The following is a 23,125-nucleotide window of genomic DNA, read 5'->3' as shown; positions in this document are numbered from 1 at the left end:
CATGTTGCATAGAATGCCAGCCATTTATCATCATCCTTAGCTCTGAGTCCCTCTATGTAGCTGATTCAATCTAGGGCTGTCGCCCAACTGAGTCGAGTTGGCGAGGCTCGGGATTTCCAAAGTCGGGATATCACTGTCCACATGGCCAGAAGAAAGAACCTAAGTATGTCCCTTTTACTAGCCATGACAAGGGCACAATGACAAGGACCATGTCCAAAACGTCAGATGGAAGAAGGTAGAGTGGTAGCATCAATCGGTGCAAAAATTACCATTGAACTTTATTCTCCTATAACACAGAAAAAATGCAGCAACATTTCAACCTGCAATTAGGTCTTTGTCAGCAATACCTGGGCAGGATCACCAGATGTGTGTGAACGTGCCCACCGCCTCCAAACACCTCCAGCACCTGTCAGAACATCCCGGGTACATTCTAGCCAAGCAAACAGGTGTACGATACCACCTTGCTAAGAGCTTGTAATTTAACTTGTGATGTTTACCGTGACCAACATTTTGTGAGTTTGGCCCCCCGTCCATGGGCGTTGCAGTATCCCGCGGCGGATCTCCGCCGCCCGGGAGCAGCAGCCGCTGACGAATCTCTGCTGGTCAGCCTTATCTGATAGATAGGCTGACCGCGGAGAATCGGGGCAATTCGCAGCATGCTGGAAATTGCCCGCCGCGAGCGGAGAATCGCAATGATTCAGAGGGTGTGATTCGCCGGAGGTACCCCTAGGGTAAGGGCTTTAATCCACTCCTTGTCTGACAAGGGACGGTCAAGTTCTCTTTCCCAATGTCCCCTAAACCTCACCTCAGAGTCCCCAGCCACCAAGATACCATAGACTGCGGCGATCTCAAGGAAAAAGTATCTGCCCTCGGGGTCTACTCTTGATGCTACTTAGTTGTGAGGAAGGCTCCTGTGAATAGCTACAGACACGCCGCAGCTATTTTTTTCAGGATGGACACTATGATACCATTTGGTGAAGTATTTGTTGGAGCCTTTGGGGAGGTGATCGTGTTTACAATGCGTTTCCTGAAAGAGTGCAATCAGGATGCGCTTTCTATGCATATAAGCCAGGATCTGGTCCCTTTTCGCAGGGTTATTTAGACCTCTGGCATTATAACTACAGAACGAAAGGCTAGTCATGAAGAATGCCAAAGGACCTCAGGGCATGCTGCTAGGGTAGGCGAGGCGTGGGGCAGTAAGAAAAATGAAAGAAAGGAAGAAACAAAAGAAAAAGAGAAATTATGGGTGTAATGAAAGAAGTCATGCATTCTGTCGATTGGGGTACAGTATCCCAATCTTCCAGGGTGGGGTCCTGGCCTAGGGTCAGGTTTAGACAGTACCATAGTGGCGTGAAACCAGTAGGGGGAAAAGGCTGAGGACTTCAGAGCGGCTCTCCCATCACCACCACTGATCAATGCATTCCTAATTAAATTACTTATATATGCCGATCCCTGCATAGGAAAAACATAAACAAGTATGAGGTAGACTGGGTACCAAACGAGTGCGCTAAACAAGCAAAATTAAGGCAAGCATGAGCCTAGTGGACTAAGCTCCTGGTTGGAAACTTCCATCGAGGATATTTGGGGTCAATTGGAACGCCGTATCCATGTATGACCACACATCTATTGGAATTCGGTGAAAAGCGGCCTAGGAGGATTACTGCAGCCATTGAGGCCAAAGGCGGCCCAACACTGTATTGAAAAATATGGAGAACATTCCCCTTCTATATGTGCCCTAATACTTTTATTGATATAGTAATATGAAGATGCAAGAACCATAGCTTCGCTAAATGAAGTATTTTGGTCCAAGGAAGGACCCGTCCAAGAGCTGCCGCAACCTTTTCCATAGCATTTCCTTTTTAGGGAGGCGCTTGATGGTCACGTCGGCCATCTTTACTGCGGGCATCACACTATGGAGCCGCCTCTGAGCTGTCTACTTCGTTGTATTTTACGCCTTGGCCACTATCTGCTTATTAGACGGCCTGTCCGCCTCAGATTCCGCTCTGTAGAGTCACCGCGGAAGCTCCGGAGCTCCGTTGTCGGCTATCGCGAGAACTGGAGTGCTTGTTCCCATCCCGTCTCTTAGCGCCAGAGGGGGCCTTTTTTAGGTGTCTTCATAAAATGCCTGCTCGGAATGGTTTTCTTTTCTCAAGATGGCGTCGATGAGGGAGAGTGACACCGGCCTGTGGCTTCACAATAAGCTGGGCTCCGCGGACGAGCTGTGGTCGCCCGCCAGCATCGCTTCCCTGCTCACCGCCTCCGTCATTGATAATGTCCGCCTGTGTTTCCACAACTTGTCGTCCGCCGTCAAGCTGAAGCTGCTGCTGGGGATGCTGCACCTCCCGCGGCGCACCGTGGACGAGGTGAGTGATCCCGGCGGGCACACAGGGAGGGACTACAAGTGCCAGCAAGTCTCCACAGGACAAAACAAGCCCCCAAGCCTAACCCGTGGCCGGAGAGGGCAGCGCCCGCAGGGTCCACCGGGCTGGAAGCCATCTTTACTCCTGCTGTGGTGTGATTGGAGGAGGAAAGTTCACAAAGTCGCTTCTTTATGGAGATTCTAACTCTTGCGTCCATTTTAAAAAAATATATATATATAATTAATTTATATTTTTTAATTGTTCCAATAATTTAAAAAATTGAGCATCTCTGCGCCTGGTGAAGATGGACCTTCAGCCCTCGGGGGTCATCCACACGAGCGCAAGTACGCCGCGTGCCGAGGAGAGCCCGAGGACGCCAGTGTGAAGGAGCGCTTGTGCTGAGCTATGGGTTGCCATGGTGACAGATGACAAGCCAACCTTGTGTAGCCTGATCCCGCAGGATGTGCTCACACAGGCAGGCGCCGCTGCCGGTCAGCCTGCACATAATGGCGCTCCTCACCGCCGGATACCGAGCGCTCGCTGCACGCACCGTCACCAGACAACCGCTACTGAGCGCCGCTGCCTGACCCCGGGGGAAGATGGCAGCACTCGGTAGCGGTTGCCAGGTAAGTGTGCGCTGCGGTCCTGGCGCTGGCAGCGAGCGCTCAGCATCCGGCGGTGAGAGGAGACCCGTTGTGGTTCCAATTTTCCGCTCCATGTGAACACGCCCTTAATGCGTGCGGCGTCTGTTTGTTTTTTATGCGTCTTCGGGATTCGGCAGAAGCGCTCAATGGCGGGCGCACAGGAGCGTAGATAATGCAGCACCGTCCTGCGCTGTGGACCGGTGTATTGCTGCGGATGGCATCCCCTCCCCCCGCGCACATAATGACGTATCTCCAGCCCGCGGTCATGCGCAGTGATCCTGTTTTTTTGGGGTGTTTTCTGCTTTTGTTTTTCCATTCCCCGCTCTCACTTGACCGCATTGTGTATAAACGCCACCATATGTACAGCATTTAGTAGACGCCCGTAGAGCTCTGATGTACGTAATTCGCCGTACATCCCGCACGGACGGCCCTGCTGCTCTCCATGGGTTGTGTATGTAGCGCCATTCATACGTAATACACTGTGTGACAGAGCGGCGAATTAAAACAAAAAATGTCGCACTGCGCCTGACTACGTGCGGGCGTCCGCCTCCGGATTTCGCAGCAATAACCCCCCACAGCAGGCTACGGAAAAATGATGCTTCATGCACATGTAAGCGGTCCGCCCCGCCGCCTGTCCGTTGTTGACACTGCAGACCTTTCTCCTTGTAGTCTCTGTCTCCGGGCCGTGACGCCGCCGGGCAGGACTGATCCTAATGCTATTGTGAATGTGTTACCATGCCGTTCAGCTCCCTAGGAAAGACGAGTGACGTCCCTGTCGTCCGGGTCCCCTCTGTCCGCATTCTGACTTCTAGATGACGAGTCTTGTAACGAACGGCCCTTCTACACACCAGGGGAGCCGCACGGCTCTGGTCTACCTGTGTTTGAACGATATCATTCGCATTCATTCATTTTAACCATGTGTGGACCGCTACTCGTCCGTGTAAACGCCCCCCCAGGACAATGTATGATGGATGGGAGGCATGTTGTAATCTGCCCTCAGGCCGCTGCTGTTTGCTTGATTTGTTTGCCCTTGCCAGTTCTCGGAAGGTTCATGTAATGTGGCGGCAGCGGTGGCACGCGCTTCATGCCGTACAGCGTGTAAACGAGGAGCCGCCGTGTACATTGTAGCATCCAGTGCGAGGGGGCGGAGGACTGCTCAGCTTTATAGCTACGCTGCAGGAGTGCCGGGGGGCTTAAAGATTGTGCCCATGCTCCAGGGGGCCGACAACACCACCTTCTTTTGAGCTCTTTCACACATGGTATTTTGGGGGGGGGAAATAAAAGCTGTATTCTCCGCCCTTTTTGCTGGTGTTGGCCGGCGGATAACACCGTAGATCTGTGTCTGTGTATTCAGAGGTTCCATCATCATCAGCTATATTATGCACCAACATTGCACATTAAAGTCAGTGGGATCGTATAAAAAGGCAGCAGATGCACAGCTCATCTATTCACTGCAGTTTGTAAGTAGGTATCCAAGACCCAGTTGGGGACAGGATGACCATGAGGGCCAACATCTCATACATGTAGTGAGGTCAGTCAGTTCTTCAGACTAAGGGGGGGTTTACACAGGGCGGCCGCTAATCTCAGGATTAGCCAGCCATGTGGACGACATTTCTCAGAAATCTCGTCCACACAGGACGGCCAATCCACTGCGGTTAATCCAGCCGAAACATTGGCTGCGGTGCGGCTTTGCTGACCGCAGCATGTCCATTCTTTTTTCTTTCCATTGCGGCCTCGCTCTCCTCTATGGGAGCGCCGGCCGCAGCAGAAGAGCCAGCGGCCGGGCCGCTTCAAAGCCGCCGTGGGTTTTTCCGCGGCGCTTCTCCCGGCGGAAATCTTGTGGTTTTTGCTGCGGCCAAACCGCAAGATTTCCAGCGGGAATCCGCCCAGTGGGAACGCACCCTAAAACTGCTGACGGCGCACTCTGACGGCGCACTCTGACGGCGCACTCTGACGGCGCACTCTGACGGCGCACTCTGACGGCAGTCGTCTGTAACTGATCTTTTGATCAAATTCTCGGGCCACTATCAGCCCATGTAAAGCCACCCTAAATCTGCTGCTGTGTTGAAGATATGCTGTAGCATATTCGGTATGCCCATTGTATAAGTGCTTGGTGGGGGTCCAAGTGCTGACACCTCCCTCTGATCAAACCTGTAACCTATAGAGAAGGTCCTCATCCATGGTTGGGAAGCACTGATTCTGCACCATATTGACACTGTAGAGCTGGGGGGACCCTATTGCAGGTTTACTAGTCCTGTTCTCCCCTCCGTCCCTGTAATGAGGTCTATGTCCTAGAGTAGCGCAGTGGTGGAATATCCTCATCTCTTCTGATGTCTAGAGCCATTATGTTCCTCATCCCACCCCTCCTAAGGCCCTGGCAGCAGCGGCGCCCGCACGTACCTGTCTGTCTTTTCCTCTGTGCATGGTCCGCATTGGCTCGCCGTCAGACATGCGCAGTACAGATTTTTCTTTTCAAATTGTTTTCCTTCCCCGCACCGTCGCTAGGCGATGACGCAGATTCCGTGACCTGTCCGCAATGTTAATTGTGGACGGGCTGCAGGTCAGACGGCTTCCATTGACTTCAGTGTAAACTGTCCGTGCGGAGCCTGCACAAAAACGGAGCGTGCTGCGATTTTTCGTCTCCTCGCGGAAACTGCAATTGGTTTCCACAAGTGTGCATGAAAAGGCATTTTTCCATAGCGCGCTATGGGCGGTATTTGCTGTGGAACCTGACAGCGGGCGCTCGCCACGGATTCTGCAGCAAATCCTCCCATGTGCAGGCGGCCTAAATCAGCTCCTTTAAAGGGGGCCAAATCAAAATTTGAGCCCAGTGGGATGCAGGGGAGGCACCGGCGCCCCTTTGTGGGCGAGGGAGGCACCTGCTTGCACTCTCTGGCTCATTGGGTTTGTGAATAGGTCGGTGGCTTGAGAGGATGATCCTGGACTTGCCAAAGACTGCCTGTAATAAGCCATTGTCTGGTGCGGCAGGCAGCGGTGGCACCTGGTTTTCTGGTACATCGCACTTCTATATATATCGTAAAAACAAGTTTGGTGCCAAATGCAAAGTTTGTGCGGTGAGAGGAAGCTGCTGGGTTTCTATCTGCTAGTAGACTTTCGGTAACACTTTTTCTTTGCCCCGTGAGTGCTGATCATGAACCTGCTGTGGGTTCCCAGACCGTGTCTGTTGGGTTTCTGTTGACCAGCCGGTCATGGTGGAAACTGAAGGTCTGCTTTAGTGTTCATGAGCGGTAGGCTTCACAAATGTTGGAATCCTCTATAGATTTGTAGCCTCTTTCATTAGTATAGCTTTTCATCATTGTGTCCTCCCGCAAGAAGTCTATGCACTACAGAGCCGTTTCCAAACCTTTCTCTGGCGAGGACCTCTGTTTTGGTGTAGAGCTTATTGAATATAGATTGGGAAGTAGGAGTGCAAGACAGTAGATAGGAAAAGCGCTGGGGTACATCATACACTGCTGACACAAGTATTGGACACACATAGAATTTCATCAACTTCTATCTTATTCCCATTTTTCAATATGGTGTTTGGCCACCTTTGGCCTCAATGACTGCAGTAACCCTCCTGGCCCGCTTTCCACCAAATTCCCTTAGATGCGTGGAGGGATTTGCTTCCGTTCCTCGACGACAGGTTCAGATAGTGATACTGGGAATGATGGGTGTGCATGGATACGGCGTTCTAGTTTGTGCCAAAGATGCTCCATGAGATCCGTACTTTGGGACGGCCAATGAAGATGGCAGACGTTCTTCTCCTCAAACCAAACCTTAAAGGGGTTGTCCCGAGGCAGCAAGTGGGTCTGTACACTTCTGCATGGCCATAATAATGCACTTTGTAATGTACATTGTGCATTAATTATGAGCCATGCAGAAGTTATAAAAAGTTTTATACTTACCTGTTCCGTTGCTGGCGTCCTCGTCTCCATGGTGCCGACTAATTTTCGCCCTCCGATGGCCAAATTAGCCGCGCTTGCGCAGTCCGGGTCTTCTGCAGTCTTCTATGGGGCTCCGTGTAGCTCCGCCCCGTCACGTGCCGATTCCAGCCAATCAGGAGGCTGGAATCGGCAATGGACCGCACAGAAGAGCTGCGGTCCACGGAGGAAGAGGCCATCTTCAGCGGTGAGTAGAGAAGTCACCGGAGCGCGGGGATTCAGGTAAGCGCTCCGGTGAGCTTTCTTTACCTCCCTGCATCGGGGTTGTCTCGCGCCGAACGGGGGGGGGGGGGGGGGGGGTTGAAAAAAAGAAAAACCCGTTTCGGCGCGGGACAACCCCTTTAACCCTACGTGCTGTAGGACATGGTGCTCGGTCATGTTTGTAGAGACACAGGCAATATTTTTTGTCAACCTATTTTAGCATGAAAAACCTATGAGTACATCCCTGGGACTCCATGCTCCTCCTCTTCTCATCAGTGCAGTATGAGGGGATGGCAGATGTTGAACACTGTTGGCCTTACCATACCTGTACCGTAAAGTAGAGAAGGGGCGTCCGATGAGCACTAGACTGCGGGCCGGTGGACTGTGCTGCAGTTCTGGAGATGCCAAGGGCAGTAATGGCTGCAACGGTTTGATCTTTACCAATACCCGGACAGAAATGTTTGACGTCTTATGAAAGGTGACCCTTAGGCTGGTATAAAGATGACATCAAAACCATAAAATAACAGGTTTTGCACTGGTATTTATTGTCTGCACGCAAACTGTGAGAAGGAAACTTCTATATGACGACTCGGCGTAGGCGGACCCTTCATCGTACACATGTGAACAATGCGCTGGGTGGTTGTACTACTGACTGTCACTATATAGTCATACAAAGTTGCTCCACACGTATGTAGATTATATAGTAACAGCAAACTGGAGGCCATAACTTTTAACTGTGCAGATTTATAGGCCATCGAGTCGAAGGACCTTTTCAGGGGACGACCTGTTGGGTGCCCGGAGCGGGCGCCGGCGTTTGTGCCTGCCTCCATTCATAGATGAGTGACTGCCTGGTTACACGGGATCAGGCGGGGATGGCTGACGACACAACCCTCACTTGACCAGGATGAAGAACTGTTTGCTGTTGCTGCTCCTCAGGGACTCTGGGGGATTGTTACTCCCCGTTGCATCGGATCATGATGACAGGAGCAGAAATCTGAGACCGAATACATAACATCGTCTGGTTATCTTCATGTAATTGTACTTCATTGTCCTGTCCGGAGAGATTTCCCTGTCATCTGGGATTAAAAGGAGGCTTGATTTCTCTCCCCCCTCTCTTTCCCCTCTCTACCTATAAATGGTGCCACTCTTGTCCAGAGGCCAGGTGTGGTATTGCAGCCAGGAGTGGATTTAATGGGAATATAAGAGGACTTCTACTTCTTCCTGATGGATCCATTTCTGTCATTGACTCAAAGCTGCAGCATTTTTCCAAAAAACACCTTGCATGTGAAACGACTGTATAGCTACTTTAACCCCTTGACGGCAGCCGTTAAGGAGCTTTATTCTACAGCACCGTCTTTTGATAGTGCTGCATTAGAAGCCTGGCACGGGTCTCCCAAGCCCGGTGTAAGCAGGTGCTCGGCTGTCGGATGACAAGCGGGTGCTTGCTCTAACATCAGGAACCGAAGAAACCATGGTTTCCTGGTGTTTAACCCTTACACGGTGCAGTCAGTACGACTGTGGCGTGTAAAAGGCTGACCGAGGGAGGGAGTCTCCTCTGTTACCCATCAGAACTCCCTGATAGTTTTACCCGGAAGCTTGAAGATAGGCTCCGGATCTGCCGGCTATGGTAGCCTTTGGCTGAGCTTCATAGTCTTTCTAATGCACTACTACTATTCTAACACATAGCAGTGGATTAGAAGAATGATAACATATGGTGATATTCAAGTGCCCATGTGGGACAAAAACAAAGTAAAAACTTCCAAACCCCTACCTTTTTTCTTTTTTCCTATGTAAAAAAAATCACATGTGGTATCTCTGCGTTTGTAATGAGACCAAAAAAAGTAGTTATTTTGTTTAACCCACACAGTGTACGTCATGGGGGGGAAAGATGCAAAAAGCATGGTGAAAATGGCTAAAAAATGGAATAGAACGTGATCAAAAATCGCATGGTTCAACAAATGGTATCATTAAAAAGTACAACTCATCCCATTAAAAAACCGCAAAAAAACCCTTTCAATGCAATGACAAAAAAGAAAAATGTTATAGGTCTTTGAATGCAGCAATAAACATTATATATTTAAGTAGGAAAAAGTTGCAAAAAAACCCAAATTCTATATGTATTTGGTACGGATGTAATCGTACTGACAACAAAGGAGAAACGCTGTTTCCTTTAACAAACACTTTTTTTATTCCAAAAATCCATAAAATCACAAATGGTAGGTAGCGTATAATGGTACTGGTGTATCTTGTCTCCACCAGAAAAATGGGTGGAGACAAAATGCATGCCCACAACCTGATTGGCTGAACAGGAGAGTGGGTGTCCATCATCTTCCCTCCCGCCTTGTGTCTCTCACCCCTCCGCCGCTCTCCCTTGCCCCCTTCCTGGCTATTACGCTTTCACTCTTCCTGCTGCGGTCACATATTGCAGCCATTATGTGAGGCCGGTCGGCGAGGAGACTGACAGCAGCTGACCGACTGTGCCAGAGCAGAGAGGGGAGAAGGCAGAGCACTGGGGCCAGTGACAGGTGAGGTGATGGAAGTCTGTAAGTGGTGAATACATTGCAACGCTGATGAGAGGCTAGCAAGGAGAATCTCCACGGTGGACACACTCCACCAGAGTCGGTAGGCGATAACTTCCAGGAGAGGAGATGATGTTACAGCTGCGGAGATGGAATGTGGGGGAGGGGGAGGGAAGAATGACAGCCCGGGAGGGGTTTTTGCAGAGCGCACTGGAGAGCTGAAGCCGGCAAGGGAAGTCACTTACAGGGTCGCCAGCAGCGAGAGCGCACGTGGCACCCCGGTGAGGTGAGAGTGACAGGGTCGGCAGCAGCAGAGATGGGATGTTGCAGCCGGGGAGATGATGGGCACCCATTTTCCTGCCCAGCCAATTAAGTTGTGGGCGTGCATTTAGCCTCCATCCATTCTTCTGGTGGAGATAAGATACACCAGTACCACGTGTAACACTGTGCCTACACTCAAACACGTTTCAAAAGACGCTTCTTTCTTGATCACAGCCAGTAATTGTACCGGACTGCAGAATTTAACTTATTTATACTTCACGGTGAACAGCGTTTGAAAATCTAAAATAATCTGACAGAATTGCAGATTTTGTTAATCTGCCTCTAGAAAAAAAAATGGAATAAAAAAAAAAAAAACAATCAAAATATTACACGTTCTCAAAAATTGGATAAATGAAGACTAGAGCTCATCCCACGAAAAAACAACTGATATCCGCCTCGTTGTTTGGATGACTCGTCCCATCTAAATGGAGCATTAGGGGTTAACTAGTGGATTATTTACAGCCCCACTAGTTCTTGAGGTTGAGCAATAAGCTTAAAAACCTCTAACAGATACAGGTATGAGAACTTGCTTTAGGCGGGAGCTGAAGGGGTTTTCTGGGTCTTTGATATGGCCTATTGTTAGGATACTGGTTCAGTATCAGATCGGTGAGATCGGACTCCTGGCATTCCCAATAATCGGACACCTGAAAAGAACTGTGGTGCTTCAGTAAGCATGGCTGACTTCTCATTGTTCATGAGGCACAGCGCTGTATATTTTGTTGTGGTTGGGCCTGGTACTGCAGCTCAGTCCTGCTGACTTAAATGGGGCTGTGGTGCCAGGTCCATAATGTACACTGCTGTGCCTGGCATAGGGAATGCAACCTCTTTCACGTAGGCCATCACTAGAACTCTCTGAAAACCCCTTTTTGGAGCGCGGTCACATGTTATGGTGCCAGCCCTGTTGATCGGTTAGCTGTACGTTGTAGTTCGCTCCTGGTCACGTGGGACGGCTCTCAGGCGATATTGGGGCTGGTCCTGGAAACAGTTTTGTCTGAGATCGGACATTACTGCTATCTTGGGTGTCGGTGTACATTAGAGGTGATTGCGCCAAACGTGACGGAGAACTCTTGTCCACAATCGTGATGTTTTCAGACTTTAGGATTTGTAATAAATGTGTGTTCATAGATGTACAAAAATAAAAAGAATTTAACACCGTTTCATTGGTTGATGCGCTATTTTGAAATGGTCAGTAATTGCGTAAACTATGAAGATCTCTAGATCAGGCCCTTCTGGTTGCTCAGAAGGATGAATCCTAGTAAAAAGTAGTCCTGGTAAGGCCCCTTGTCCACGGGCGAGGCGGAATATCGCTAGTGATATTCGGCCACGGGGGACGAGGAGGGGAAAGCTGACCGGTCTCAGCGGTGACCCTATCTGACAGATGGGCTCACCGTGGAGAATCGCGGCATGCCATGATTTGAATCCAGCGAGCGGAGAATCGCTATGATTCTCCGCTCGTGGACAGGGGGCTGTGCTTTCTATAGCAACGCTACGGAAAGCGTTCACTGCGTTACCCGTGGCCAGGTTATCGCCGTGAATAACGCAATGAACAATCGCCCGGCCTCATGTCCACAGGATAATTATGTTTGGCAAATCCGCATCCCATAGGAAAGCATTGATCATCTGTGGTTAATTAACTAACCGCGGATGGTATTTTAGGTGATTTGTGGATTTCGGGCGCGGGAAAAAAATAGAAACCTGCTCCATTTTAGTACGGGTCACGGGTGCGGGAGCTCATATCTCAATTGACCTATGGCCTAAAATTCCCGGAAACTTGTTTGGTATTGTAGTATAAATTCTACCAAATTTTGGCCTTTTTTTGTTTTCTTCTTCCTCTGTCTCTCTGGAGGGGCTCTTCATTGTCATCTGGTGAAGGTGCTACATCCTTAAAGGGGTTGTCTAATATGGATGAATTTTTTTTATTTTTTTTTCCTCCATATACACTAAAGGATTAAAGGAGATGTCCCGTGCCGAAACGGGTTTTTTTTTTTTTAAACCCCCCCCCCCCCCGTTCGGCGCGAGACAACCCCGATGCAGGGGTTAAAAAAACAAACAGCACAGCGCTTACCTGCATCCCGGCGGTCCGGCGTCTTCATACTCACCTGCTGAAGATGGCCGCCGGGATCCTCTATCTTCATGGACCGCAGGGCTTCTGTGCGGTCCATTGCCGATTCCAGCCTCCTGATTGGCTGGAATCGGCACGTGACGGGGCGGAGCTACACGGAGCTACACGGAGCCCCATAGAGAAGAGGAGAAGACCCGGACTGCGCAAGCGCGGCTAATTTGGCCATCGGAGGGCGAAAATTAGTCGGCACCATGGAGACGAGGACGCCAGCAACGGAGCAGGTAAGTATAAAACTTTTTATAACTTCTGTATGGCTCATAATTAATGCACAATGTACATTACAAAGTGCATTATTATGGCCATACAGAAGTGTATAGACCCACTTGCTGCCTCGGGACATCTCCTTTAAGTTAACAGAGCAGTGATCCCAATTCTGCATTCTCATCACTTGGCCAGAAAGGAGAGAAGTCAAAATGAGGTGCTCTCAGGACCGGGTCGGATTCCAACTGTGAGCCCGTCCAGTGACCCAGTTTACGGCACCAACTTGTATTGCGGCTGTTTGCTGTCAGTCATGCGCAGTACAAGTTTTCTCTTTTGCTGTTTGTATGTCCCCCGCCATCGCTTACTGATGCTGCGGGTCGGACACCTCCATTGACCTCAACGGAGACCGTCCGCGTGGAATCCGCGCTAAAATGGAGCTGCTGTATTTTATTTTTTTTTTTTGTCTGCTCGCGGAATACGCAATTTGTATCTGTGAGTGTTCGGAAAAATCGACAATATATGCCTCTCAATGCATATGTTTTACCGCGGATCACCCTGCGGACTGATCGCGGATTCTGCAATTCATATCCGGCCATGTGTGACCGATCCCACTCTGGAGGTCTGCTCCTCTTTTCCTGTGGTGGCGCCGCAAAGAAATGGAACATTTATTGCAAGGTTTCCCCACAGGTTACGACTCCTCACCGGGGGTCCCAGCAGGGGGGGGGGGGGGGTGCTTTTTGTACTCCTAACTATCAAGGGACCCTTCTAACAAGTAGGGATTTTCCAAAGCGGAAACCCTTCCCCAGTAGATGGCTGATTAGTAGGTCTATCTTTTCCCTGGTGAAGTACTTGAAGTCTCCCCACACCTCCAATAACACCTCTCATGCGTTCTGTCTTTCAGATGAAGATGGCATTAACAGAAATCATTCAGCTGGCCACGCTGGACTCGGACCCCTGGATTTTAATGGTGGCAGACATCTTAAAATCCTTTCCAGACACTGGCTCGTTAAACCTCGACCTGGAGGAACAAAACCCAAATGTACAGGATATATTAGGCGAGCTCCGAGAAAAAGGTAGGATGCCTTACGGGATGCAAGATGTGTTTTGACATTGCAGTCTTTGTAAAGTTATCGCCTAACGACAGGATAAGGGAATAACTGTTGATCAGTGGGGATCTCACTGCTGACACTCCTGTCGATCTCAAATGGGGGTCCTGCGTCCCCTGTGGTCCTCACTATAAAATTACTGCACCCCCTTCCCGCAGTGAGGAGACAGCTGAGTGCTGCTGGTCCATTCTGTTTCAGTGGGACTGTGGAAGCATGCACCTTGGTTATTCCCATCAGCCCCATTAAAATAAATAACGCGCCGACTGCTCCTGTTCGGCCAGCGCTCCATTCATTCTGACGTCACTGCGGGTTGAGAAGTGACCCCCGCCATAACAGAGGGGAGATGCAGAACCGTTATTGAGATGGGCATGGGTGTTGGCGGTGAGACCCCCACTGGGTAGGGGGGGTAACTTGTAACCTTGGTATAACCCCTTTAACCTTGATGTGTTTCCTACGCCAGTGAGTGAGTGTGAGGCCTCCGCCATGCTGCCCCTGGAATGCCAGTACCTAAACAAGAATGCCCTCACCATGCTGGCTGGACCACTGACTCCTCCTGTCAAACATTTCCAATTAAAACGGAAGCCAAAAAGTGCCACGCTGCGAGCAGAGCTCTTGCAGAAGTGTAAGTATGTGATGCTACGCTGGAAGGACATCTTCATGGGCTCTATTTCATTTGACTAATGCACGTTATGTGCAAAGGGTCTCGTTTTGCCAGTTTTTTTTTTTTGCTTTAGAGTAGAGGGATAGATAGATAGATATAGATTAAAAAAAAATTTCTCCTATGGATCCACAGAACTTGTATGGGCACACAGATGTCCTTGTTTACTGTAGTATTACTCATTACACACACTGTACGTGAGGACTTAAAGGGTTATGCCCTTCCTGGACATTTCTGGCATGGTCACATGCAAGAAAACTCTGCATTTGCCCTTTCCCCCCCCCCCCCCCCCCCCACACACATACATGTGACCCACCAAACTTAAATACCAATAATGTGTGTGAATGTGTCTGTGGACTGTGCTATGGTACAGTTACATCCAATAATTGCAGGTGGTGTTCTCTCATTTGCTTTCACTTTTCTTCTCAATCTGCCCCAGACTGCAATGACTACTTCCTTCAGACACTGTTTCAGCTCTACAGAATTTTTAAACCATATACTCCATGTTTTGTAACACATCCCCGCCTCTACACCTCATCCATGGTGCCTGAGATGCAAATGCTGTCCCACGCAGTTATACTACCACCCCGTAAAGTATTAAAGCCAAAGGAAGTGAAAGTAATTTAAACTGTTTAACACTTTGTAGCGTTTTCTCTCTTTTATAAACCCATACATGGGTATTGTAGAATTGTATACAGACCACATTCAGGAGTTGCAGATTCTCTGTGGGAATGCGCAGCAAAGCATAATGCGATATGATACTCGAATGTTTCATTGAAACTTATTGTTTAACTTCAAAGCCACAGAAACCGCCCAGCAGCTTAAGAAGACGGCTGGTGTGCCATTCCACGCAAAAGGAAGGGGCCTGGTTAAGAAACTGGATACCACAAGTGAGTCCGATATTACTGCTTGGCCTTGGAACCAAGTTGATCATATACTTTGTGATTAATACAAATACATCTTGTGATCAATATTTGCAAGTTGTTTCTAATCAGAATATTAGAAACAACTGGCAAATATGGTTTGTATGTCCATCCTGAATACTTTAGGTGCCAGGAGTCTAAAATGCCTTTACACGGGGATATTATCGCTGGAAACTGATTTTGGGCAATGGTCACTCCGTGTACAAGCGGTCACCGACAGGGCACCGAGCAACAAATCACTCGCTGGAGTGTCTTGGTTTTTTACCTCTTATTAAAACCAAACTACTCCCGGCCCGTGGAAGCTGGCAGTCCATCTCTGAACGACCACCCGTTTGCAGTGAACAGAGTTGGGCGGCTGGAGCGTTCTCTGGCTCATACACTCCACCTCCATTCACAGAACAACTGTTGCTCCTGTGTAAGGGCCCGAGAGCGATAGTCCTTGGGACTGCTGTCAGGAACCCAGCAGTCTTATATAAAAGGGACCTTTTACAGAGTGAATTCTAGAAACCATGTAAGGGCATGGAACTTTCTGTAGTCCCCAATCATTGTGCAAATGGGTATATCTCCGTAGTAGCAGCAGCAAAGTATACAAACAATGACATCTGGGTGTATGAGCCTCAAATACTAAAAAAAACAAAAACTATTTTTTTTATTATAGTAATTAGAAAAAAATAAAAAAAGGTAATTTAAGAGGGGGGGGGGACTTTTTCCCATATCTATAATAAAATTATAATTAAAAGCATATTTGGTATCGCCATGTTCATAAATCTGATCTCTCAAAGCAGCACATTATTTATCCCACAAATGTGGACATCATCAGAAAAAAAAAATGTACACAATGTTTTGTTTTTTGGTCTCCACATCTCCAAGAGAATTTTTTTTTTTTTTTTTTTTAATGAAAAACGATCAAAAAGTCATATGAACTCCAAAGGTACTAATTGAAACTACAAGATGTCACACAAAAAACAAGCCCTCATACAACTAGATCATGGCTGTTCGAAGATGGCAGAAGAGAATAACTATGTTCTTCTAAAGATATTACTTTTTTTTAAGGAGTACAGCCGAAAAAAAACTATGAATTTGGTATTGTACTGACATGTATAGTAAGGATCATTTTCGCTACAATGTGTACACCGTGAATACTAAATACGCTTTCTCCAAAAATGGAATTGCATCTTTTTCCATTTAATTCCATTTAGCAATTTTTTTTTAAACCCTTTTCGGTGCATTATATGATACTAATGAAAGGTTCAACTTGTCAAGGCAAAAAAGAAAGCCCTCAGACAGCTCCATCGATAGAAAAGTAAGAGTGGTGTGTGGGTTTTTTTTTAAAATTTTTTTAATGATTTATTTTTTTTTAAACTTGATTGAGGGGTAAACCAACTCTCTGGCCCTGGACAATCAAAGATGTCTACACTGCTTCTTGGACTGCCTGATGATGCATTAATACAACGTGTGAGCATGAAGTGTTAGACTACTGACTCATACTATTGCGCAGTGTTCATTAGTTAGTCGGAGAAGCCATTTGACTATCTGTTTGTCCAGAACTGGAGGGTTGCTTTAATTTGTCTTATGGTGGCGCTGCAGGGAACTGCACAGACAGATTGCTGCTGATCATTTGGGGTCCCAGAAATGAGACAACTGTGCTAATCGTCTGCATGCAACCTTCAAACGAGTAGTATGTAAATATTCATAATGCGTCTAGGCTGCAGATTTATAAAGTTCTTACAAGTTCTTCTTTTTCATCACAGCTCCTCTAAAAGGTATACCAAAGCAGGCGCCGTTTAGAAGTCCAACAACCCCAAGTGTGTTTAGTCCAGCTCCCAATAGGACTCCTATTGCACCCTCCAGGACACCTCTACGTAGGGAGAGGGGAGTGAAGGTACTTTAGTGGTCTTGTTTCTTTTTGTCCCTGTTGAGCGCTGAAGTCTACAATGTCCTGTCTGCTGTTTGGGATTGGCCTGATCAGTGTCGGTCATGATCTCCGTGTGTATTCCTCCATTGGGTCCTCTTCCTTCTTTGCATTTTCTTCTGAATTTGGGTCTTTTTGTAAAACCTCTAAAATAATAGACTTTAGACAAGTTTTGTGTTTTTTTTTTTTGTCCACAGCAAGTTTATCCTGAGCTAAGTTTGTATGTATTTTCAGCTTTTGGATATCTCCGAGTTGGACATGGTGGGAGCAGGAAGGGAAGCAAAGCGAAGGAGAAAGACTGTTGGTGAGTACCAGGGTGGTATTATAGCTTTTTGGAGTCTTTAATTGCCGTTCTTCTTATTTTAATCTGTCGGGGAGGTAAATCTGGGAAAATGCATAATGTACAGATTCTTCTCTAGTGCCCTCCATGCCAGTACAGGTAGCTGAAATCTTTGTGTTGGAGCAGGGGAAAAAAGTGCTGGCAGCCAGGTATCTTAAAGGGGTTATCCAGCTTCTAGCTGTTTTTCTGCAGGAAGCAGACGGCTCTGTACATTGCGCACTGGCCTGGGTTGGTACTGTGGGCTGAATCCTATTGAAGTGAATGGGAGTCATTGTGGTCTGCCTATGGCTCCATAGTGCCGTTGCACAAGGGTTGTGTTACTGAGCCCTTAGTCCATGAGGACTACATATTTGCCCCAACACCCAGCTTAAATGCATGTTGTTTTTTTATTTTTTGCATTGTTGTTCACTCTTCGTGCTGCTTTTTAATTACAGAAACTGACGTGGCAGAGAAGCCACCAAAAGAAGAGACTGTTGTGGAAAGTGCAACCCCTGATTATGCTGCTGGTCTCGTCTCTACACAGGTAATCCTCCTCCACCAAGTCATTGAATTTACTGTTCTTTCTTTGTGTGTTTTTGAGAAAAAAAATTAAAAAGTTTAGCTGCAGAGAGTGGCGGCTACCATGTAAATCCCAGTGCGGCAGTTTACAATTAAAGTGCCCTTGTAATGTCACGATGACCCTGTAAGATGCTGGAATACAGATGCTGCATTTCACTCTGAAGCACAGTGCTTAGGTTGTATCATCTCCTGATGTTTAGCCCCTGAGGAAGCAGACACTCTTGAGGTTTTTTTTTTTTGGTTTTTTTTTAAATTCTTTCCTTTTTGCCCCTTACGGTGCTCACCGTGGGTGGTAATACAATATTTCCATATTTCAGACATTCATGGACACAGTGATGCTGGTTATGTTAAAACAATTTTGTAAAGTTTTTCACGAAAATTTAAGAAGGCGAAGGGTTGAACTTTTCTTTTTTTTTTTTTTAACTCCCTCATCTTTTTTCACTACAGGATTTGCACTTGTATACATCAGATCGCATGTACAGTATACTGCAGTACTTCAGTATTGCGGTAAAATTTAACTTTTACCAGCAGTTTATTAAACCCTGAAACGGGACTTAGTGCGTTGTAGTCCCTGGCAGGCCGGGGAACCTTCCAATAGACCGGAGTTATTGTGTACCTCACAATCAGATCACTGAGGGAGCCAATGAGACATCAGAGGTGGATTTCTCCTTCGTCCAGCTGCCCAAACACCATTGACCACAGCAGTTAAATGGCCGCAATTGGAATTGGCTCTAACAGCAGCTCTTGTCAGTTGCCACAAATGGCTGATGGCCACCATGTATGAAGCCAGCTCTGTTCCGAAGATGGCTTCATACCTTCCCTTGTGACCCCATTACAGATCTATCCGTTATTACAACCACACACAGCTCATATGGGGTGTTTATGTTGCTCGCTGTGCAGATATTCCATTACAGTGAATGGGATTTATAACACTTCTGTTCATGCAATGCGACTAGTGATCTTACTTTTTGTCTTGCTGTGATCTTGTGTGTAATGCCTACACTGCTGCTCTAATGTACAACGTCTATTCCTAATTGATTTTCAGAAACTTGGTACCCTAAACAACGAGAGTGCCCTGCCATCCACAAGCTACTTGCCAGCGACTCCCAGTGTGGTGCCATCATCTTCCTACATCCCTGCATCTGAGCAACGTAAGTCCGGTCACCTGTAAGCAGTAGAAGGTTGTCGTCTGGTGCAACCGTGTAAATGAGCGCTTAAAGCCACAAAAGGTGTCCACTCTAGACTGTTTAATTAAAATGTCAGTCTTCATGCCCAAGACTAGACCATCAATAGTTTACAACACCTTTTAACGGTTACCGTTAAGTCTTTAAAGGCTCATTAACCCTTTGCAATCCAATTTTGGATTCAGGGTTTCCTAGGGGGCTTTCTCTTTCTGCCATTATACAATGGCACCATCTGCTGGCTAGAGCCAGTACTGCCATATGTGACGTGTCTGGAGAGGCCCCCCCGACAACAGAGCGGCCAGTAATATACAGTAAGAATACCCCGCCGGACATCTTCCGAAATCGGAGCTGTACAGCCTTCAATCGGAATGTCTTTAGATGCCAGACAGTGGATTGGAAAGGGTTAACATATAAAATGCGGTGTGCCATATACAGCCTTGTTGTGCCATGACCATTGCCAGATGAATATGTAATGGCTCATTAAGTGACTTGTCTGTACTTACTGCTTGTTTTCTTTGTGCTCCTATGTAGCTGGGTCTGTCCGGGAGGCTTTGCAGGCGACCAGGCAGACGGAGGAATCCACAACACTCAATAATGTCCTTCCTACCCAATTTAAACAGCGGACACCAATGTATCATAGCAATCCTAATGCCCCGGGTAGCATCCAGATGCCTGCAGCCACTCCTACCTCTCTGACGCCTGCTGCACCTCAAGTGGCGACTCCTGCTGCTCAGGCTTCTCAGATTACTACTCAGACGCAACCTCAGCCCAAGAAGAAGCTGTTGCTTACAGTAAGTGCGAGCTGAGGCAGCGTTCACAATCCAACAGATGTCTTTTGGCCTAGGGGTGAGGGCTAGATATCCTCATCTTGGGCAGATCAGAAACCCGTGATGTGAACCTTGTACACTGAACGTTGTTTAATTTTTTCAAATGCTGTAGGTATTGCAGATCTTGATTTGCTGTTTGACTATGTATGTCCTGTAACTATGATCAGGCAGATATGGACTTGGTCCTCTATGAACACAGAAGGCGATGATAGGTGTCCAGTAGCAGATTGTAATGCACAGTGGTTACCTGCCTCCTGGGATTTCTCCAGGCCTACACATTCATGGTAACGTCTGCCTAGTTTAACAGCTTGTTCATATGTATACTATCTATTTACAGACCGAGCAGATATTTGCTGCACAAGAAATGTTCAAGACTGCAAACAAGGTGACCAAACCAGAAAAGACGCTAATTTTGGGCTTTATGGCAGGTTCAAGAGGTAAGTCTCAAGACTCCGAAGCATATTAGATGAAAATCTGTTCCATTCATGTGATGCTTTGGCAGCAAACGTATGGAGTTCTGCAGGGGCCTGTTCAGGTGAAGGGGACAGACTTTGTTAACCCCTTAGTGACCACCCCATAGTGTTTTTACATTGTGCCGTTACAGAACATGGATGAAGGGAGATCGCGCGGCTATCTCCCTCCATACACCACAGGCAGCGGCTGTTTATTATAGCTGACACCCGTTGGCAACAGCTTCGTGGTTCATCGGGGCTGTTAACCCTTTAAATGCCGCTGTCAATCCCCCCAAGCGATTTTCGGGGATGAGATCGCAGGGAGCCATGCGGGTGTCATGGCGGCCGAGGGCCTTCTGAAAGGCCCCAGGGCTGTCATGGCAGAATGTTTGTTTATCAAACCATCCCTGTGGGGTGGCTTGATAGACTGCCTGTCAGATTGCAGTATGATGTAATGGGGATTTCACATGGATGGTGAGCACAATATAGGAGCGGGATTCATGGCCCCATATCACGCTCACCCGTGTGAAGTTGGCCTAAGGATCGCCCATTGTAAAGCTACAGCAGGTGGTTTATAGAGTGGGCTCTTATACCTGGCAGTTACCGGCTGTTTCTAGCAGTGGACGCCTGCAATTGAGGCTGGATCCAGTTGCTGCAGTTAAAGTTGACAGCGGCATCTAAGCAGCCAACCTGGTGGGGGTCCTTTTGCATCCCCAACAACACAATTGTGGGTGCCATTTGGGTTTACATGGCAGTCCAGAGCCTACATAAGGCTGTCATGTATTTCCGTCAAATAGACTATTGTTAAAACTACAATATACTGAAATATTGCATTATATTGTAGAAAAGATCAAACTATTTAGGTTAACGTGTAATTTTTGCTGCACCATGGACACTGTAGAAATGCAAATGGGAAGACTGAGCAATGCCTCTACAGCGCCACCTACTGGAAGGCAGCTTTCCTGCAAGTCAATGTCAGAACTTTTAACAAGCCTTATAACAATGACTGGGAATATGAGCCAAAGTCTTCTCCAGGGGTATTTGCCCTCCATTAGTGTGCAGTAGGTTTGCTGGCTTGGCTAGATGTCCGACCTTTGCTGTTTTTCTCCTGCTTACCACATTAGCTGTATACTGTGCTCTAATGTAAATGTTTGTTTCTTGTGCAGAGAACCCGTGCCCAGAACAGGGAGACGTGATCCAGATAAAACTGAGCGAGTACACAGAGGTCATACAGAAAGGAGACGGAACAGGCAGCACCACAATGATTGTCGACACAGTTTTTGAAATGAACTATTCCACCGGCAAGTGGACCAAGCTAAAAAAATACAAGCCTCTGACCAACGTCTCGTAGGGGTGGGTGCTGGGCGAGAAACTATGGACCAAAAACGAGACTTGTAAATTGGATTCTTGATATAACAATCAGCATCCGGAGGCTTATGTTCCTGGATGATCATTTTGGAAAGGAAGGCAGTTCTGCCCGATATCGATGGATACTTCCTCACCTCAACGAAGGACAATTGACCCCATCCAAGAATGAGGCAAACTAATGGCCAGTTTTGTATCATGAAAACCTATTTCAAAATGAGTTCTATAATCACAGTGTAGATCCTCCTGGTTCAAAACTATTTCTCTTTTTTTTTTTTTAATTGCCCAATAAATCCTGTGGATCGCCGTGATTTTTCTAGGTGGGGGAAAAAAGGTGACGCGCACCATCTGCCATTGGGGGGGGGGGGGGTGCCTTTTTTTCCATTTTATCTGCAGTATTTCAAAAGGTAAAAAGCAAGTATTTGGACTTAAAAAGGGATTTGGGTCAAATCTACTGCAGCTGCCTGTAACCTTGCTCCTCAGATTTTATTTTTTAAGTCTTCTAGCGTGTGAGCATCTCAGTGCTGGCCATTGGGTGTTGACACCACTGCTGTTTTGCTTCCTGCTTTGAAAGGTTTTGTTTCCCTAGTTTAGTACAATCATAGAGGAAAAGGGGTCTAGTTGTATTGCGAAGTCTGGTATAATAGATATGGAGTCCAAGATGCATAAATAAAATGGAGATATCGTCTGTTTTGCGAGAAGCGTAAGGTGGCAGTGTCTTTTTTTTTTTTTTTTTTTTTTTTTTTTTTTTTTTTTCCTTTCTAATATTAAAATGTGTTACAAGTTGTTTCAACTCAAATCTTTTTCTATAACATTTATTGTAGTATAGTGGTAAGTGTTGTGCTTTTTATTAATTAAAGGTGTTCATAGACTGGTAGAGTTGGAAGGGACCTCCAGGGTCATTGGGTCCAACCCCCTGCTCAGTGCAGAATTCACCAAATCATCCCAGACAGATATTTGTACAGTCTTTGTTTGAACGCTTCTATTGAGGGAGACCTCGCCACCTCCCGTGGTAGCCTGTTCCACTCATTGATCACCCTCACTGTCAGAAAGTTTTTTCTAATATCTAATCTGTGTCTCCTCCCTTTCAGTCTCATCCCATTGCTTTTAGTCTTTCCTTGTACAAACGAGAATAGGGCTGATCCCTCTGCACTGTGACAGCCCTTCAGATATTTGTAGATGGCTATTAAGTCTCCTCTCAGCCTTCCTTTTTGCAAGCTGAACATTCCCAGATCCTTTAACCGTTCCTCATAGGACATGATTTGCAGACTGCTCACCATCTTGGTAACTCTTCTCTGAACTTGCTGCAGTTTGTCGATGTCTTTTTTTTAAAGTGGGGTGCCCAGAACTGGACACAGTATTCCAGATGAGATCTGACTTCTCTTAATACATCCGAGAATTGTGTTTGCCTTTTTTGCTGCTTCATCAGTGTTGACGCATGTTCATTCTGTGATCTATTAGTATACCCAAGTCTGTTTTCCCACAAAA

At 47.2% G+C, this 23,125-nt stretch overlaps 1 protein-coding gene across 1 annotated transcript; it reads left to right on the top strand.

The window, feature by feature from the left end:
- The first annotated feature begins 1,913 nt into the window (after window positions 1-1,913).
- NELFA (negative elongation factor complex member A) lies at window positions 1,914-22,514 on the top strand. Its single transcript, XM_066573030.1, has 11 exons — window positions 1,914-2,363; window positions 13,214-13,385; window positions 13,879-14,040; window positions 14,877-14,966; window positions 16,751-16,881; window positions 17,146-17,215; window positions 17,686-17,774; window positions 18,855-18,960; window positions 19,525-19,784; window positions 20,158-20,257; window positions 21,439-22,514. Exons 1-11 carry the CDS (start codon window positions 2,154-2,156, stop codon window positions 21,621-21,623), a joined length of 1,575 nt encoding a protein of 524 aa, XP_066429127.1. The 5' UTR covers window positions 1,914-2,153; the 3' UTR covers window positions 21,624-22,514.
- The last annotated feature ends 611 nt before the right edge of the window (window positions 22,515-23,125 follow it).

The sequence above is a fragment of the Eleutherodactylus coqui genome, chromosome 7, assembly GCF_035609145.1.
Source record: "Eleutherodactylus coqui strain aEleCoq1 chromosome 7, aEleCoq1.hap1, whole genome shotgun sequence".
Lineage (NCBI taxonomy): Eukaryota > Metazoa > Chordata > Amphibia > Anura > Eleutherodactylidae > Eleutherodactylus > Eleutherodactylus coqui.
Note: the sequence above shows the minus strand (reverse complement) of the source record. Positions and strands in the feature narration are given on the sequence as shown.

Bases quoted from the DNA above. Each gene is read 5' to 3' on its own strand.
- NELFA (XM_066573030.1), top strand. From the start codon at position 2,154: ATGGCGTCGATGAGGGAGAGTGACACCGGCCTGTGGCTTCACAATAAG. The intron at 14,967-16,750 runs GTGAGTCCGATA...TTTTCATCACAG, and splicing joins TAAGAAACTGGATACCACAA to CTCCTCTAAAAGGTATACCA. The intron at 17,216-17,685 runs GTGAGTACCAGG...TTTTAATTACAG, and splicing joins GCGAAGGAGAAAGACTGTTG to AAACTGACGTGGCAGAGAAG.